We start from the raw sequence: 18,258 nt of genomic DNA on the forward strand, positions 1-18,258 counted from the left end.
GACAAAAATGACTGGACTGCTGCTGAGTGGTCCAAAGTTATGTTCTCTGATGAAAGTAAATTTTGCATTTCCTTTGGAAATCAAGGTCCCAGAGTCTGCAGGAAGAGAGGAGAGGCACAGAATCCACGTTGCTTGAAGTCCAGTGTAAAGTATCCACAGTCAGTGATGGTTTTGGGTGCCATGTCATCTGCTGGTGTTGGTCCACTGTGTTTTCTGAGGTCCAAGGTCAACGCAGCCATCTACCAGGAAGTTTTAGAGCACTTCATGCTTCCTGCTGCTGACCAACTTTATGGAGATGCAGATTTCATTTTCCAACAGGACTTGGCACCTGCACACAGTGCCAAAGCTACCAGTACCTGGTTTAAGGACCATGGTATCCCTGTTCTTAGTTGACCAGCAAACTCGCCTGACCTTAACTCTATAGAAAATCTATGGGGTATTGTGAAGAGGAAGATGCGATACGCCAGACCCAACAATGCAGAAGAGCTGAAGGCCACTATCAGAGCAACCTGGGCTCTCATAACACCTGAGCAGTGCCACAGACTGATCGACTCCATGCCACGCCGCATTGCTGCAGTAATTCAGGCAAAAGGAGTCCCAACTAAGTATTAGTATCGGGAGTGCTGTACATGCTCATACTTTTCATGTTCATACTTTTCAGTTGGCCAACATTTCTAAAAATCCTTTTTTTGTATTGGTCTTAAGTAATATTCTCATTTTCGGGGATACTGAATTTGGGATTTTCATTAGTTGTCAGTTTTAATCATCACAATTAAATTAAATAAACATTTGAAATATATTAGTCTGTGTGTAATGAATGAATATAATATCCAAGTTTCACTTTTTGAATGGAATTACTGAAATAAATCAAATTTTTGATGATATTCTAATTATATGACTAGCACCTGTATACAGTTGTCATTTGGAAAGTGAACATGCTCTGAATGATTTTATAGGCTTGACGATAGGATGAATAAATACTCCATATATAGTATATACATACACAAATCACAAAACTAGAACGATCCATTAAACTTTTGCCTGCAAGAAGAAAGGTCTATATTATGGCCACATACTGCTGATAATCCTCTTGATGCGGTGAACGTCGGTGTAGGAGTAGAAGAGAATACAGTGAGAGATCTCTCCATCTCTGCCAGCTCTCCCAGACTCCTGGTAGTAACCCTCCACTGACTTTGGCAGACTGGCATGGATCACATAGCGCACATCAGGCTTGTCAATGCCCATGCCAAAGGCTATGGTGGCACAGATGACCTGGCAGACAAAGAGAAACAGTGAAACAGGAGCAATGTGCACTCTAAGACATTTAAACAGCTACTGCTTTATTTTTATGCTAATTTCTTTGTATCCAGTACTATCTAGTAATATTTATATAATAACAGTGATGCAGTGGTGACCTCACCTGGCAGCCGTCCTGATTGATCCACTTGGTCTGCACATATTCTCTGTCACTGTCACGCAGGCCTGCGTGATACGACAGAGCTAAAATCCCTGCTCTCTGCAGACTCTCAGCCATGGCATCACAGTCATTGCGGGACAGGCAGTACACAATACCAGAGTCACCTGCAGCATGCAGAGACGCAGGTTAATAATCAATACACACATTCAGAGGGAGTTTGTATTCACTGAGAAAATATGCCACACCGGTATCATTTAAAAAAAAATGGGTCATTCTTTCATTTATTACAAAGCTACTTGAACGCAATTAGTCATTTGACAAGTTTTTAAAGTTATTTTTGATACCATAAGTTTAAAAAAATATTCTTTCTTGCTTCCATTAAAAAAGTCCTAAATCTGTAGTAACCACAGAGGAACATTTTTTCTGACCTGAGGTGTCAGAAATTAACTGACTAGACTCCACTATCTCCACTTTATATCATATCATATTAGACTGATGATTTCTGACTAACTGTCCCTTTAACATTATTCAGATATGACAGGCAGACATCAGACTGTGCTCACATATAAATAGTGTTGAATTTTCCACAGTTTTGGCAGTGTTCTGAAAATAACAGATCAGAAAATGAATTATTTACGGGGGTAGTGCTTCTTGATCCAGGTGATGCAGTCCTCATCAACCTTTTTGGGTTTCTTGGGCAACACGGCATACTTCAGGTTTGTTCTGTTGAAACTCATGGTAAACCTGAAAATATATTAGACGGAAAATGAATGAATTTAATAATATTAAAAAAACTAATTTAAAAGAAATCTTGAGAGAGATAGAGGCTGAGGTGGGGCACGTACACCTGCGGCCGAGTCATATTCAGTTGGTTGAGGATGTCTTTCTGAACACGGGGGGTGGCGGTGGCTGTCAGGGCCATCATCGGCACATTGGGGAACTTCTGACGCAGTTCATGCAACCTCTTGTAGTCTGGCCGGAAATCGTGGCCCCACTGAAAGATTTTATTTCACAGGAGGATTTTCAGTGGCTGTTGCAAAAATAAAAGCATACTGCAGATTGTGTATAAAGCAGAGGAACACACCTGACTGACACAATGGGCCTCATCTATGACAAACCGGGCTAAAAGGCGGCGCTCGTACAGGTTCTGCAGGGCGGAGATCAGCCTGTTACTTGCACTCACCTAGGGGAGAAGAGAAGATGCATCAGTCTTGAGTAAAAATCATCTGTATCTAAGGATAAAAGCAGCTAATTAAATATTATGCAAGGATAAATATGACCTGGAAGACTGAGAATCTTCATAGACATACAAGTTACTGCTAACGTTATTTATAGCATCCAAGAAAACACACTTACAGGTGCCAACATTAAGAGTGTGATTCATCCACTTCTCACCTTCTCAGGAGTGACGTAGAGCAGTTTAATGATGGGGTCTTTCCTGGAGAGCTGCATATAGATCCTCCCTGTTTCAGTGTCACTTTTATCACCAGACAGGCTTGTTGCTGGGATCTGAAATGTGGGACATTACAAAAAGACGACACATATCATAATGTCATACTTCATGCTGTTGCTCTAGACAAGCAGGGGTAAACATACTTACATCCAGTGTAGTGAGTTTCTGGACCTGGTCTACAATGAGTGATTTAAGTGGGGAGATGACCACAGTGACTCCTGATGACACGCAGGCAGGCAGCTGGTAGCACAGGCTTTTACCCCCGCCTGCAAACGCATCAGTTACAGAGAAATGGGGATGTTCTTACTGCACTTGACATGCTGAATCTGTTTGTTTTAGTAACTTTTCATTCATTACTAACCTGTGGGCATCAAAACAAATGTGTCTTCTCCCTGAAGGGTTGCATTAATTGCTTCAAGTTGATTGAACCTGAATTGATGAAGACCAAATCTCTTGTGAAAGATCTTCATCATCTCCTGTGAGTGGGGGAAGTTGAACCCTCTGAAGCGGTCATGAGCCGGGTTCCGGAAGGTGGGTTCTGCAATGGAAAACATTAGAGCTGACTCATTAAAATTTAGCAGAAGAAGCATCAAGCTACTACATAAATTCTCAAAATAAGGACCTGTAATTATGTCAGGTATTTATCAATTCAGAATCACACTTGAGAAATATGCTGAGGGTCAAACAAAGACTACTTAGTAATCCTACTCATTTAAGATATCTAAGGCTGCAACTGCCAATTATTTTCATTACAGATCAACCTGCCAATTATTTCCTCAATTAATCACTAATTGTTTGTTTAATAAAATGGCACAAAATAGTCAAAAATGCAAATCTAAATTCTCTAAAGCCCAAGTTGACATATTTAATTACATTCAATTTGACATTCTTGCTAAAAAGCTCTAATGATCTCTCGTTTTTACAACATTTCGTAAAATTAAATCAGTGGTGACATCTTGTAGTTTTAGTGTGCAATTAATAATAATAATCTTTATTTGTAGAGGACTTTTCAAAAACAAGTTACAAAGTGCTACAGGTGTAAAGACAATAATACACAAAAGACAATAATACAAAAAAAACAATACATGATAAAGGCAAGAAAACATTGAAAAGACTAAAATACACGTTTAACATATATATAAAATAGAATAAAATAAAAGGGATAAAATAAAGTCAAATAAGATCGGGAAAGGCTCTCCTATAAAAGTATGTTTTAAGAAGGGACTTAAGAGTTCACTGACTTAGCCGACCTGATTTCCTCTGCCCGAGGATCTCAAGGTACGTGCTGGTGTGTATGGGACTAAAAGGTCAGAAATATAACAAGGCAAGAGGCCATGAAGAGCTTTAAAAGTGATCAATAAAAGTTTAAAGTCAATTCTAAAACATACTGGGAGCCAGTGTAATGAAGCTAAAACAGGGGTAATGTTGTCATATTTCTTAGTTCTGGTTAAAAGCCTGGCAGCTGAGTTCTGGACAGTCTGGAGTCGATCGGTAGATTTTTGGGTTAAACAAGTGAAAAGGCTGTTGCAATAATCCAGGCGTGATGAGATGAAGGAGTGTTCTCGGTGTCCTTAAAAGTTAACATAGATCGAATTTTTTCTATATTTCTAAGTTGATAAAAACATGATTGAACAAGCTTTGTGGTGTGCTGCTCGAAATTTAAATTACTATCAAACCAAACACCAAGGTTCTTTGCAACAGGCTTAATGTGATTTACTAGGGAACCAGCAGAAGGTAGTATTTGTTTTCCCATCTGCTGGGACCCAATGACCAGGATTTCGGTTTCGTCTGAGTTCAGCTGGAGGAAATTATTTGACATCCATTTTTTAACTTCACAAAGGCAGTTGTTAAGTGAACTCAGCATTCCAGGGTCTGGTGACTTTAAGCAGGGCAGTCTCAGTGCTGTGGTACTTCCTAAAACCAGATTGAAACTTTTCATATAATGTTGTTATTTTCCAGTACAGTGAGCAGCTGTTTGGACACAATTCTTTCTAGAATCTTTGCAATAAAAGGCAGTTTTGAAATTGGTCTAAAATTATGTGGGAGGGAGGGATCTAAACCAGGTTTCTTTAAAAGTGGGTTCATGCAAGCCGTTTTAAAATAATCAGGGACACAACCAGTAGATAGGGAGCTGTTGAAAACAGAGATCAAATGGGGCCCAACAAAATCCATTACTTTCAGTAAAAATTTTGTAGGTATTATATCAAGTGGGCCGGAGGACACTCTCATTTGTGATACTGTTTTTAAAAGCTCAGACAAGTCGATGGGATAAAACTGGTTAAAACTCTCTTGTTGCTGGTGAGGAACCTCTGAGTACAAGGCAGTGGGGGTAATAGAGGCTCTGATTGACACCACCTTATTGGTAAAATAAGATAAAAACAATTCACACCAGGTTTCTGTCTTAAACAGAAACCTGGGATTGTGTTTATGTGTAGTAATGAGTTCAGAAAAATAGTGTGTCCTCGCATCCTTTAAATTAATAAATCCTTCAGACTGAGGTAATGGACTTGGAGACTGGATTTTTTCCATCTGCGCTCTGCTTTCCTGTATTCCCTTTTTGGGCTGCGAATGCTGTCATTTATCCAGGGTTGCTTACTAGCTTTATACGCAGGCCTAACCTTTAGAGGAGCAGTAATATTTAGTGACGACAAGCAGATATGATTGAAGTGATCGACCAGATTGTTGGTGTTGGAATCAGACAGGTGTTGGCTTTGGCTCTGAAAGAATGTGCAAAACTTTGAAACACTTTGTTCATTAAAGATGCGAGAACACACGGAGCTTGGTGAGGCGGCATGAGTAACAGGCGAATCGCAGCTAAAAACAATACATCTGTGGTCAGATATCATGTCCACTAATTCCAGAGGAAATGCTGACACAAGTCCAACGTATGACCACGGTTATGTGTTTGCCCTTTGACATGTTGTTTGAAGTTAAAAAAAGTGGCCATATTTAAAAAGTCAGTTGCATTAACATTGTTGGGGTCATCAACATGAATATTAAAATCGCCCCAACGAACAAGTCTATCATAATTTAAAACAAGAGTAGATAAAAATTCAGTAAGTTCTGATAAAAATCCTCCAGGCGGTTTTGGGGGATGATAAATTATAACAAATATGATAGGTTGCAGCCCTCCAAGTTTAAGAGTGAGAACTTCAAAAGGAGTTAAATTCATCACAGCGTACTTGATGACATTTAAAATTTTTCCTATACACGCTCACTAGCCCACCACCACGACCACTGACCCTTGGTTGACTAAAACAATCATATTGAGGCGGACACAGTTCAGCTAGCTGGCTATAGTCATTAATTTGCAACCAGGATTCAGTTAAAAACATAAAATCTAGATTTGCAGACAAGATAAAATCATTTAAGATAAAAGTCTTACTTGAAAGTGATCTCACATTGAAGAGAGCCATTTTAAATGAGTTTGTTCTGGGTGCTGGAGTTGATGCAGTTGTCCTAATCCTTAAGAGATTACTATGATTTCTGTGGGATGTGCACATTTCGGTTTACTGTCTATGCGTGATGATGACAGGAATAGAAGTCTTTGGAACAACGCTGGGAGCAGACGGATTTACATGCCAGCAGGTGGAGACAGTTGTTTGTGGCAGTGAGGCAGAGATCTGTTCAGTGAGCGGTGGTGTGTCCAGGTGTGCTGCATGAATGATTAGGCATTCACGTAAGTCATGTGTGGAGGGCACCGAACCACATGCTGTATGCATGCAGCTAACATTTCTGAGCCCCGTTTGTTTGGGTGAAGTCTGTCTGTCTTAAAAAGAGACATTCTTTGCCAGAAAATATTAAAATTATCCACATAACACACCATGAGCCCTGCAGGCGGACTGGAGCCCTTCGTGGAGGCCAAGGAGTCTACTGAAGCGGCCAGCACCGCAAACAACTGTGGGAATGGGACCAGAGATAAAAACGAACTTTCCACACTGCTTTAAAAAGTTAAAAAGACGGTTCAAATCTGATTTTGTCAGCTCAGACTGCTGAAGAGCTGTGTCATTTGTTCCCACATGGACTATCACTCTTGTGATGGAGGACGGGAGCGACGGCATCAGGTCCTGGAGTTTTTTTTTAAAATGTCAGCTGTGGTGGCACCGGGGGAAGCAGTGAGTGGTAGCGTTAAAGAAACTGATGTTTCTGGTTATGGAGTCACCAATTATTAGTGTGGTTGGGGAGAAAAGGGGATGAGGAGATTCTGGTTGTGCGGTTCCAGAGCAGGACTGAGCAGAATCTGCTTCAACACTGCGTGCGGACTGAGAATGGAGTGTGTGAGCTGCCAAGTGTTGTGTTGGAGTAGCAGTAACAGACATGAGAGAAGGACTACCTGACGGTGCAGGGTAGAGACAGCCTCCGGAGCGTCTGAGCACAGCCTCCTTCAGGATCCTACATTGGGAAGCGGAGGTTTTTGACTGGGATGACGGTCGCCAATCAGGCCCAGCAGCAGACCGGCGGCCCAGCCGATCACAGTTAACTGCCAGTGCAGGAGATGCCGCCGGTAGAGGAGATGCAACAGTGTCGGCAGGCACTGTCCGCCGAAAGGGATCCGTATCAGGTAGACTCGAAGCCGCAGGTGCATCCACTGGATGGACCGGAGTGTCGTCAGACAGGGCTGCATAGCGGTTGGAGAGGCTGATGCGCAGTGGAGAGGCAGCCCCATCTGAGCCTCTCTTGCAGCCACGGACCACCACACAGCCCAGGTTGACTGATGCTTCGGAGTTGAGCAGGAAGAAAGCCTTGGAAGGGTAGAGGGGTCCCACAGCACAGTGTCCTGGATGTTAGCGGTTGCGCTAAGAGAAACAATCTGTATGGCTTGTACTGAAGCCACATCCGTAAAGCCAGTTAGCAGGGAATCTTTCTCTTTGAGTTCCTCTGAAAGTCGTCGGATGTCTTCCATTAGGTCAGCAATCTTTTTGTTTGCTTTCTTAAGGAGTATGAAGTCCTCATGGGGCAGAGTTATCTCGGTTAGCCGGAGCATTGTTGGGATCAGTAGTGTTGATAGCGTTTTTACGGCCATCTAGCTTCAAATCCATGTCGGATGACTAAAATAACCCTTAACCCACATAAAACTTAAGTTAAAAACTTAAGTTAAATAAAAAGGGTATAAAAAATGTAACGTAAAAGTGTGGATTAAAACTGGATAAAAGTCAGGTTTAAGACAGAGCTTCCGACAGGTAGCTATGGACGCCAACGTATGCGCAGATCCACATAAATAAATATAACACAAATATAACACATTCTAAGACCAACAGGTGTATCTGTTTTTTAAGTTTATGTATGCTTTACTGCCAAACAGTATAAGAACTGTTCCAGCAGCCTCACTCAGATGAACACGTCCTACCTTATTTATTGTACTTATTGTACTTTTATCTTATCTACTGTGTGTGTTGTTTGTAAAACTGCGTGTCAAGATGGATGCCGCTACTGCACACCAAATCTACCCACAGGTACATAAATAAACCTCAGCCTGCAATACTCTGAGCATTTGGGACCATTAAAGACTAATTTTTACTGACAGATTGGCGAGCACAGGCCCAGATCATTCCCTGCCATTCTAACTTACCAGGAGAGCAGATCTTTGAAGGCTTGGGAGCAGGAGCAGGCGTTGTTGGTTTCTTCTCCCATGAAGATTTGCTTGGTCCCCCCTCTTTCACTGTTGGAGTCACGGTGCCGGACGTTTGTCCCGACACTGACGGTTCATCAAAGTAACCAGGAATATCTGAGTCGTTGAAGTCATCTATGTCAAAGTCGTCAATGTAAAAGTCATCTGGTTCTATGTCCTCTGCCGCTGTCATGGTTACTGGGGTTTCAGGTTTGTTCTGAAAACCAGTTTCTGGCTTCTTGGGTGAGAAGAAGAGATCTGAACCATCCTGGTTTGTGCTTGTTTTCTTAGAGAAATTAAAAGATGGATTTGTGAGGCTGTGGGTTGATGGAGAGTCACAGATACTCTCACGTTCTACATACATGGTCCTGCTGTGAATGGGTTTCCCAATAATAATACTGTCAGAGTGATCAGAGTCGTAGTCCACAGAGATGAAAGAAGATCTCCTGATCGGAGGAGGCTTCTTGGAGTCCACAGGCACAGAGCTGCTAGATGACATAACACTCGACGTATCACAGCTAAAAGAAGATTTGTCTTTAAAGCTGGGTTCAGAAATCATAGTGCTGTCGGGCTGCTGCATCCTCAATGAACTGCCGCCACCAGTTGCAAGGATCCTCTTCCTGTGTGAAAAAGAAAGAATCAGAAAAGCTTTTATTGCCAAGTAGTTTTTACACGTACGAGGAATTTGTTTTGGCGATAAGGTGCTACACGTAGACAAAGACAAACATACAGTTGACATAAATAAATGTAGAAATATATAAATATGGGATAGATTGACAAAATATAAAATAATAGAAGAATAATGATTAACACTTAACAAACACCAAATATAAGCAATATAACGGGTGTGTAAAATGATGTGAAATTAAATAATATTTACATGTGCAAAGATATGCAGTATTTGAGAGGGAAGGGGGGAGTGTCAGTGAGCTACCCGGGCCTTGTTAATAAAAAAGGCAGGTGATTGCAATAATAGTGAGATATCATTCAAATACCATGAATAATATTAATGCTGTTTTTTACCCAAATATACACACCTTTGAGCCCTCTTCAGCAAAAGCTCACTTCCACAAGACAGAGCTATTAGCTCATGTTCAGGGATGAAATCGACCAGAGCACAAATGGACTCCATGATACTTAACAGTTGCTCATCTGTGATGCGATCAAAAGAAAGAAACAACAAAATTAATGAACGGAGACCAAGATTAGAGTCCTAATTTGATGACCAAAAATGTGAACAAGTTCTGGACAAACCAGAAAAACACCCACTTGTTTTGTCTAATGTGTGATCAGATTCATGTAGTGCTGTGACGGGTCCCTTTGATTGCACAGGACTGTATCTGCTTTCAGCATCAGCTGATTTAGATCTGTTTAAAATAAAATAAAAGTTATGCCCTTTTGCTTCCTTTTTATCTATTACAGTAAAACAAATTATATGAAGCATTAGCACTACAACTTTCCGCACAATAATAACTGTATCAAATACATATTACTTGTCAAAAGTAAAATGTATTTTGTTTTAACCAACGTGTACATCAACTGACATTTTCTTCAAATCAGTACACATAAGCCCAAAAACTACAAAAAACAGGTTCATGTTTACTACAAGAGTTTGGATGAAAAGCAATAGTGCACAGTTAGATGTTGGACTCTGCCTCACCACATTGTAGATAAAAGTAGACATTGTAAACTGCCTCGAGCTAGCCTGAGCTCTGATTTTAACAGAAAACAAGAAAAACCCAATTAAAGCCATAACTACGTTATGGCTGTGTGGTGAGATGTTAGCATAACATAAATTTACCATGTCACATGTCTAAATGCATCACTATTAATAAAGCTACTTTTGTATTGTGTTTCACAGAAAAACATTTCAGGATTATCTGAGATACTGCATATGAAAAAAAAGTTGTAAAAAGCCTTCTGTGGCTTGAAGTCTGATAAAATGCCTCAAGTAATGTGATGAGGTAGCGTCAGTTAGAACTGAAAACCAAAAGTTTATCATCTGGGGGTGAGGAGTTAGACAGAAGCAGACCTCTGTAGCCCACTCCTCATCTCTGTTTTAAGGCCAGCAGCTAGAGGCTACATTAGCAGCTACTAGCAGAACAGACCTGAATCTCCAACCAAACTGTTGGCAGTTGAGCTGCATTGTGGGCAATGTAGGCGCTAGTTTCTGACAAGGAAGGAGAATGTGCGGAATAAAAAATTATGATACATCAAATCGATTGATATTTTTTTTTAAAAACAGAGTGTAATGCTAAATCAGTGGCGTACTCTTAACAGTACAACTCCTGTGAACATACTGGTTTTGATTACAGAAAATACACATTTTAATTCTAATTCACTACGATGTATACAGGAACAATGGTAAAATATAGTGGTCTACCGGTAGTAAAACAAAGAAAAGTCATGTATAACTCCATAATATAATACACGTTAGTTTAGCCATTAACGTGTTGTTTTTGATGGATTTATTTATTAGTTAAATAAATGGAGAAAATATTGGGTTATGCTGTAGATTTCAGAACGTGACGGGTGTTTAAGGGAGAGTGATTATTTCAAAACGCTAGATATCGGCCTGATTAATCTGTCTATCACTAGTAAAATACATAGACTGACCTCATCTCCAATGCAGAAGTAGTGTAAGAGATCTCATCAGGGATCGGAGAAGGGGGAATGTAATCAAGGTCATCTTCAGGCTCTGAGTTGCCATCAAGCTCTATTACCTCTGGGTCAATCCATGTTTTCTTATCATCTAAAAAGGGCAAAAAGATATAGCATGTATTTTTTTTATAATTCAATGCTTCCCACACTATCTGAATATTCTCCCTACAATGTACAAATAAAATGCAAATGCCGCAACAAGCAGTTTATTACCTTTCATTCCTTTAAAAGGCTCGAGCACATCGTTGTCCTCTTCACTATCACTCATGACAGCCTGAAGATGGGCAGGAGGACGTCTTCTGCTCATTTTAACTGGAGAATCCTCAAGTTCCCACTCTGCTGGGTCCTGGTTCAAACTATGTCCGGGTGAAACTGCAGCTTTGTCAACACTGTGCTCCAGTTCATCTATTTTCATACAAGATAGTTCACTTCTGCAAAGACCATTCTTGCTTGCAGAACTGTTGCTTTCCTCTGGCGTCATAAGAGAGGCATCATGGTTTAGTTTCCCTGTGAATTGTGTTTTGTCTTCCCTGGGAGATGACAGTGGATTGGAGCTCTTCCCCGATACTTCGGATCTGACTGAGTCATTTTTTCCTTTGGCAGTAGTTTCAAAGTCATCAAAATCATCCCAGTCATCCATTGGGAATCCAAGAGATGCATCCAGACTTATGGAACTGCCTTGTGTGCCACTTTTAATCTGGTTGTCAGATTTAGTTGGACCAGACACTGCTGAAGGAGTCTGGCCTGCAGGAGCACAGTTACCTGTTGGGCTAATGGAGTCCGACTTGTCTTTTGTACTTACAGAGAAGAAGTTGTTGATTTTGGATTTTTGAGATCTCTCAAGCTTGTTTAAAAATGTCAAAGGAGATTTAGTCACCAAACTGTTCTTAGGGACATTGACATTCCTGTCTGTCAAAACACTAGTGCAGATTACCTTGGTCGGGACTGCCACCTTGGTTGTACCCGATGAGGACTTCTTTCTGAAAGAAAAGGCCCTGAAAAATAAAACCGGTGTGAAATTATGAAAACATACTGTGCCCATTAAACTTTAGATTAGATGATTTAAGAGGACAGTCAAAATCTTTTTGTGTGCTTTCAAAATTTTTTTCTATTAATTAGTATTTTTTCTTTGTATGTAACTGTCTGGTAAATATCTGATGGTTACAACATTTAATTGTGTGTTCTGGTACCATTTCCACAGCAGTTGCAGCAGCTGGAGCCACAGGATCTCAGGTCAAATCAGTAGTTACAAGTGATAACAGAGCAAATTATTATTATTATAGATTGACTTTAAAATTGCTAGGTGCATAGTATTGCGTCTCCATTATGTCTCTAGAGCCTCCACCAGCTAGATCAATATTAAATGTGTTATGTGATAAATTCACTGTATTCATGATGAATTGTTCATATCGCGATGTGAAACTAACGTTAACTACCTTGTTCTGGATGCACGGGCCCCTGGTAATAAGCAAATGCATTTTTTTGTCTGTAATCTCTGACAAAGCTACCTTATTCCAGTTTCGCTAACGTTAATTACTAGCTAATACAGACGTCTGTTTATTATGTTAGCAGAGCTGACAGCTCAAAGCTAACTGTTAGCTTCAGTTATTTTCCTGCTCACGGTAAACTTACCCCGATTTGGGTTTAGCCAGAGACAACCTGGTCTGAGCCGCATTGCTGTGCCTCGCCAGCTGTTCCTTCAAGTTATTTTGTGGAAGAGTAGACATTGTTGGAGAAGAAGCTGAACTAGCGAGCGTTAGCTAGCTAGCAGTCCGAGCTAGGTTCACAAAGTTGCGGCGGCCAGTTTCTTCAGCATTGCTCGTGACACGGGATGAGACAAGTGACCGGAGGCTCGCGCTGAGTTTGTCTCGCCGCGGGGTTGTAATTCAGTAAAGTTCATTAAACTCAGACAGTCTTATCTACTAATTTTACCCCAACATTTAGTTTCTGTATGCGGCAGACAGAAGACAGATTTAGCGCCCAGCCAACAAGCTGACTCCTTATTGGTCGAATCAGGAATGAGGATTCTGGGAAATGTAGTATTATGATATACCCGACCTCGTACAATACTACATTTCCCAGACTGTAAGTGAACATAAAAATGTGATCACTGCAATAATTCAGTGTACTGTTAATGTTAATGCTGGTCAATTTAAAATGATACTTTTCCATATGGAGAAACCAAGCTCTTTCCGGACACATTTTCAACTACTGGAGCCTGCTAGGGCAGCATTACTGACCATAGAAATGTTTGAAATATTCGAATTGTACCACAGGTATGTTACTGGTAAGTTGTTGTATGTCCCTGAGGTAGTGGGGTGTTAAAACCTGCAAAACATGCAGAATTGTAAATCTGTGTTTTAAGCCATTTTAATTCTAAAAATTGGACCTGAGCATGTTTCAGTAGCCTATTTTACTAAGGCCACAAAATGATTATAGGCAGGTCTTGACTGCTGCATTTAGGCTCACTCATATCACTTATTCCTGCGATGGACTGGCAACCTGTCCAGGGTGTACCCTGCCTTTCGCCCAATGTCAACTGGGATGGGCTCCAGCCCCCCCGCGACCCTGTACACAGGATAAGCGGTTGACGATGGATGGATATCACTTATTCCTAATGCAATAAACCAGTTTTGCCCTAAGATGAGATAAGATATAACTTTATTAATCCCCCGTAGAGGAAATTCAGGTTGACATAGCAGCACAGGGGAATGTTAGAGAACAGATGCAGTATTGTAGAATCAGTAACATTCAACGTAGATGTATATATATACACTGAAAACACAGTATATGTGATCGATATACAATTAACATTCTACGAAGAGTTTTAAGTATTAACACATTATTTACGCTATACAATCAATATGCAACAATTATTTACAACGAAATTAGAAGCTCAATTAAAATGTATTTTGTGTTTGCAGTTCAACTAATCTTACATGTCACAGTGGGTTACAACGTTTTTGTTAATGTGTGCACTCTCTTTCTTGTTCTAGGGTTGTTTTGTGTAATCATAGACAGCAACACATCATCATACCATCTTCAATTATTCTTACTATAGCCCTCATATTTGCGCATCTTGCAGACAGCTGCAATGTATTGTGATGGAAGACTCAAACAAATGGATTATATATATTTTATTTGTAAATTTAACTACAACGAAGAAGTGATCATTTCAGATTTAGTGATATATCAGGAAATTACCTTGTCTATTCTATCATAGTGTTTACTCCATTGTGCAAAACACCACTGTACATGGTTACACAGTAGGCTAGTCTTTATTTAAAAATTAACCTGTATGATTAAAAAAAAGTTAGTATTCTGCTGCCTTTTCAGCCCTTTTGTAGTTTGCCATCATGGGAAAATCACACCTCCGGGAAAGATGAGCAGGCAGCAAGTCCACACATGTTCTTCCCACGTTTAATGAGGAAATATCTGTAAGAGGAGAACGTTATTTTGATCTTTCTCTGGTTGGCATCCTATACATTTAGTAATATATCCCTGAATGTGGTAAAATAGAAGACTTACCCATCAATCCCCCAGCTGGATCCCCATGAGTTCTTTACTATCCAGTAAGGGGTGCCATTCTCCTGTCCATACCCGACTGCTAACACTGCATGGTTCACCATGTCTGTGGTGTTGTGGCATTCAGTGCTGAAAGGAGGAAGAGAAGCAAGTTCCATCCAACTTTATACACATGACTGTTTTAATAAAGAAAGAGGAACTAAACCACTTTCAAATCTAACTGTTTGACTGAACATGCTCTAAACAAATAAATTAGTGTTCCATTTAATGTATAATGTGATTTTAAAGTTCAGTCTGCCAACACAAAAAAAATTGTGCATTATAAATCTAGTCGATGTGTTACCATATCAATCACAAATAAATATAAGACAGACACATTGTCCCAAGTTGGTGGTAGCTGGATTTAAAATTGTAAAATATTCCTCACGTTTCAAGTAGTTATATTTTTCTATAATTTTATATATTACTAAAGATGTGACCTACAGCTCAAACCTAGAGAAAAACAAAAAGAAAAAACACTAGGTGAAGCAGGATTTTTCTACCCCAAGATAGCAAACTCTGTGTAATTTCTTTCATCCATTTAGTATAGTGTATATTACCATAAAATAAACTGTGCCTTAGTGTTTGTGTCATTCTAGTGGTCACACGTTTATTAATAACCAATTTACTGTAAGTAAATGTAAGTGTAAAAAGGAATGAAAACTTACAGACAATTTCCAAGAATATACAGTATTTGACAATATTTCTATGACTTCTCCTCACCTGGTGTACACGCCCTTTGAGTAATGCATGAAGTCAGAGGTCACTTCAAAGGCAAAACTGACAGGATTGCGTGTGGCGACCGCATCCACCATCTCCATCTCATTGTACTGTAACAGAAAGATATCATTACTCACAGGCGTTCAATACTTACATTGATCTTACATTGAGAAAGATGTTCACTCACCGCTGTTATGTTCACCACATCTTTCACATAAGCTGCCGCCAGTTCAGGTTTATACGAACAAGCACCCTCCTGATTTAACAAAAAACAAACATTCAAAATCCATTGAATATGTTAATTTCAAAGTCAGTTTTTCTTATTATTTAGTTGCGCTTGTAATGTAGACCAATTGCAAATAGAGTTACATAAGCTGTGTATGGGTAGTCCATCTCTGTCATCAGTCCCTTGTTGTACATGATGTATTCGAATGCTTGACTGGGAAGGCCGCTGAGATAAATAAAGATCTTGTTATAAAAATATATCTGCGGTGATGAAAACAGAGGTAGTTAGAAAGAAATGATCAAAAGAGGAGGGAAACATTTGTTTGCCTCTCACCCGCTACATCCATGGTTGTTGAAGTCCTGGGCGCAGTCTACCAGCTGTTGTTCAGACTAAGTAATAAAAACATTAGTTAAAAATTACAGTAAATACTCTTTAGCCTATTACGACAAAGGTGCTACATTTTTATTATACAAGAGCAGCAGTTTTCATAGAAAAGTGAAAGAAAGTCACCAGTGGTATGAGTTTCCCAGTCTTGATAGCTGTAACAGACTCCAAACAGCCGGTTGTTGAAAAAGTCCAGCAACTACCACAACCTCCCTTTGGTGCAAAAAAAGGGGTACAATAATGGGATTTTGTGAGATGAATTCATGGAAAAGTGTGTGCAAATAACCACAACAAGTAAAATGACTGCCAGAGTTTTTGCACACAATAGATAAAAGCCTTCCCCACTATATTGAGAGTTAACTCAAAACCAAGAGCTTCTTCATATTTTGGATTTGATTGACATGTTTGCTTGATGAGCATCACCGGTTTGTTCTTTATATGCCCCTTGTACTCTCTGAAAAGGCCTAAATTATACGTATGTGCCGCCAGAAGTCATCAAACTACAACTTAAAATTGCCAAAGAGAAAGCAAAATGTATTTTCAAAAATGCATTTTTTTTCTGGGGTGTTTCTGGAACTATTTTACCACATGATGTTTTAATTTTTTTCTCATCTGTGAGTTTTACTTTTTTCATTGTATTATGTCCATTAACAGCACACATAGAAGATTTTTTTAGTATTCATAATGACTGTTATGAGTATACTTTATATTGTAACTTTTCCAGTGTGAACACTACAAACTCAAAACTTTCTTGGATTTAGTATGTACTAACCCCCTAACCCCCCAATGAAGCCTGCCCCCCCAGTTTGGGAACCACAGGATTATAATATTATTGACAATTATGGCCGGAGTCATCGGTTATCACCAGAAATTCTTTTAATTTGCTGTGCTGAAAGCAACAATGTACTGTACTGTGACCTTTGAGATCAATAAAATGTGTGTGGACCATTGTGCAGTTAAACTTCACCTGATTTTTCACATCTGTCACATAATTTCCCTTCTTTCTCCAGTCGATGGAGTCTGGATATGGTCCGTTGCTGCTGAGGTAATTCCCCTTGGTAGCAGAGCAGTTCTGTAAAAGGCAGTAGACTATGTAAATTAACTACCCTGGCTCGCTGCCCTAAAACATGTAGGCCCTACACTACTTCCTGTGTGGAATGCCATTACCTGTGGCTCAGACCAGAGGAAAGACTTTCGAAATTCACTAAAAGTCATGTCTGAAAACTGGTTCAGCCCCACTGCAGGAAGAGGTAAACAAGATTCAACACATTTTATTATGGAATATATTAAAGAAAAAAACAGTAAAGGCAACAAGCCTACTTGTGAACGAGTGATTTCCTTCATTGTGTTTGTCGATCCTCCTCTTGTTCTCAGTGAATATCTGGAGTCTCTCATAGTACTCCTTCACGCTGTACAACTTGTTGTGCTGAAAGATTAGTTTAAAGATGAATTATATTTGAGTAGTGATCAGTTTACACGGTTGTAATCATGTAGCTCACATTTGAGCGTCAGAAGAACTGTAACTTCATCATAACCATATCCTGTATTTGATACTGCAACATACCGTTCCCATCCATGACTTGAAGTGAAACTCGTCTGTAAACAATTCATATTGTCAACATAGCAGGATATGTAATACAGATAATTAAACAAAAAGAACAAATGAATAGACGCCGTGGTAGATTATGAAAGTGAAAGCAAGGGTTTAACACAAATAATTTAACTTCAAAAGTAAGCATAGCCTATTGTACAAAAACGCACGACCTCAGCTCGGCTTACCTCGTGCAGACAGATGAAAAGCCGAAGCCGCGGACAGTAAAGTAAACAAAAGCGCAGTGTTCATCGCGATCGCTTCAGCCGGCCGTGTCAGAGACAGCAGCTAAAAGTGAAGTGAAGAAGATGAGAAGTCACGAGGTGAACTACTGCCTGTTCAAATTCCCCTACTGACAAAAAAAATTACAACAGTGAAACAATCAACCAATCAGTGTCAAACATAATGCTTTTACCGATGTTTACATTTAGACTATCAAATGGGAAATTTGTGCGCAGCCCTACTGCACATCTTGAACCACTGATATGAATCTAATGTCAAAGCCACTTAATTATTAAGGAGTTGCTCATATTTTACATTAACCCTTCAAGACCACGTGACATGAAGGCGACAAGAACTTGCAATAACCTCAGATTTTCCTCTTTGTTAGATTTAAGGTTTTCTAAGGTGCTAA

The 18,258-nt window shown here is 39.8% G+C and overlaps 2 protein-coding genes across 2 annotated transcripts in view; both read right to left on the reverse strand.

Moving 5' to 3' along the window:
• The window catches only part of blm (BLM RecQ like helicase), an 18,222-nt gene extending 5,102 nt beyond the window's left edge, over positions 1-13,120 (reverse strand). The window contains exons 1-14 of the mRNA XM_046038141.1: positions 12,772-13,120; positions 11,353-12,134; positions 11,095-11,230; positions 9,748-9,845; positions 9,516-9,630; positions 8,440-9,098; positions 3,232-3,408; positions 3,018-3,136; positions 2,813-2,926; positions 2,502-2,600; positions 2,263-2,411; positions 2,055-2,161; positions 1,421-1,581; positions 1,077-1,272 (exon numbers count right to left, since the gene is read on the reverse strand). Of these exons, the coding sequence (XP_045894097.1) occupies positions 1,077-1,272; positions 1,421-1,581; positions 2,055-2,161; positions 2,263-2,411; positions 2,502-2,600; positions 2,813-2,926; positions 3,018-3,136; positions 3,232-3,408; positions 8,440-9,098; positions 9,516-9,630; positions 9,748-9,845; positions 11,095-11,230; positions 11,353-12,134; positions 12,772-12,866 (3,007 nt within the window). The 5' untranslated portion in view covers positions 12,867-13,120. The remainder of the gene's footprint in view (positions 1-1,076; positions 1,273-1,420; positions 1,582-2,054; positions 2,162-2,262; positions 2,412-2,501; positions 2,601-2,812; positions 2,927-3,017; positions 3,137-3,231; positions 3,409-8,439; positions 9,099-9,515; positions 9,631-9,747; positions 9,846-11,094; positions 11,231-11,352; positions 12,135-12,771) is intronic.
• A 663-nt stretch (positions 13,121-13,783) lies between these two features.
• Positions 13,784-17,939, reverse strand: ctsh (cathepsin H). Its single transcript, XM_046037577.1, has 12 exons — positions 17,813-17,939; positions 17,598-17,629; positions 17,354-17,459; positions 17,201-17,271; positions 17,001-17,105; positions 16,160-16,246; positions 15,983-16,038; positions 15,793-15,874; positions 15,611-15,679; positions 15,427-15,533; positions 14,668-14,793; positions 13,784-14,574 (listed from the first exon to the last, which is right to left on the reverse strand). The coding sequence occupies exons 1-12, from the start codon at positions 17,874-17,876 to the stop codon at positions 14,505-14,507; spliced, it is 975 nt and encodes a 324-aa protein (XP_045893533.1). The 5' UTR covers positions 17,877-17,939; the 3' UTR covers positions 13,784-14,504.
• Positions 17,940-18,258: the final 319 nt, after the last annotated feature.

The sequence above is a fragment of the Micropterus dolomieu genome, linkage group LG22, assembly GCF_021292245.1.
Source record: "Micropterus dolomieu isolate WLL.071019.BEF.003 ecotype Adirondacks linkage group LG22, ASM2129224v1, whole genome shotgun sequence".
NCBI lineage: Eukaryota > Metazoa > Chordata > Actinopteri > Centrarchiformes > Centrarchidae > Micropterus > Micropterus dolomieu.

Excerpts from the sequence above, each read along its gene's own strand:
- ctsh (XM_046037577.1), bottom strand. The coding sequence starts at position 17,876 with ATGAACACTGCGCTTTTGTTTACTTTACTGTCCGCGGCTTCGGCTTTT. Across the intron at positions 15,875-15,982 it reads AACAACCATGGATGTAGCGG|CGGCCTTCCCAGTCAAGCAT; the intron begins GTGAGAGGCAAA and ends TATTTATCTCAG. Across the intron at positions 14,794-15,426 it reads TCAAAGGGCGTGTACACCAG|CACTGAATGCCACAACACCA; the intron begins GTGAGGAGAAGT and ends TCCTCCTTTCAG.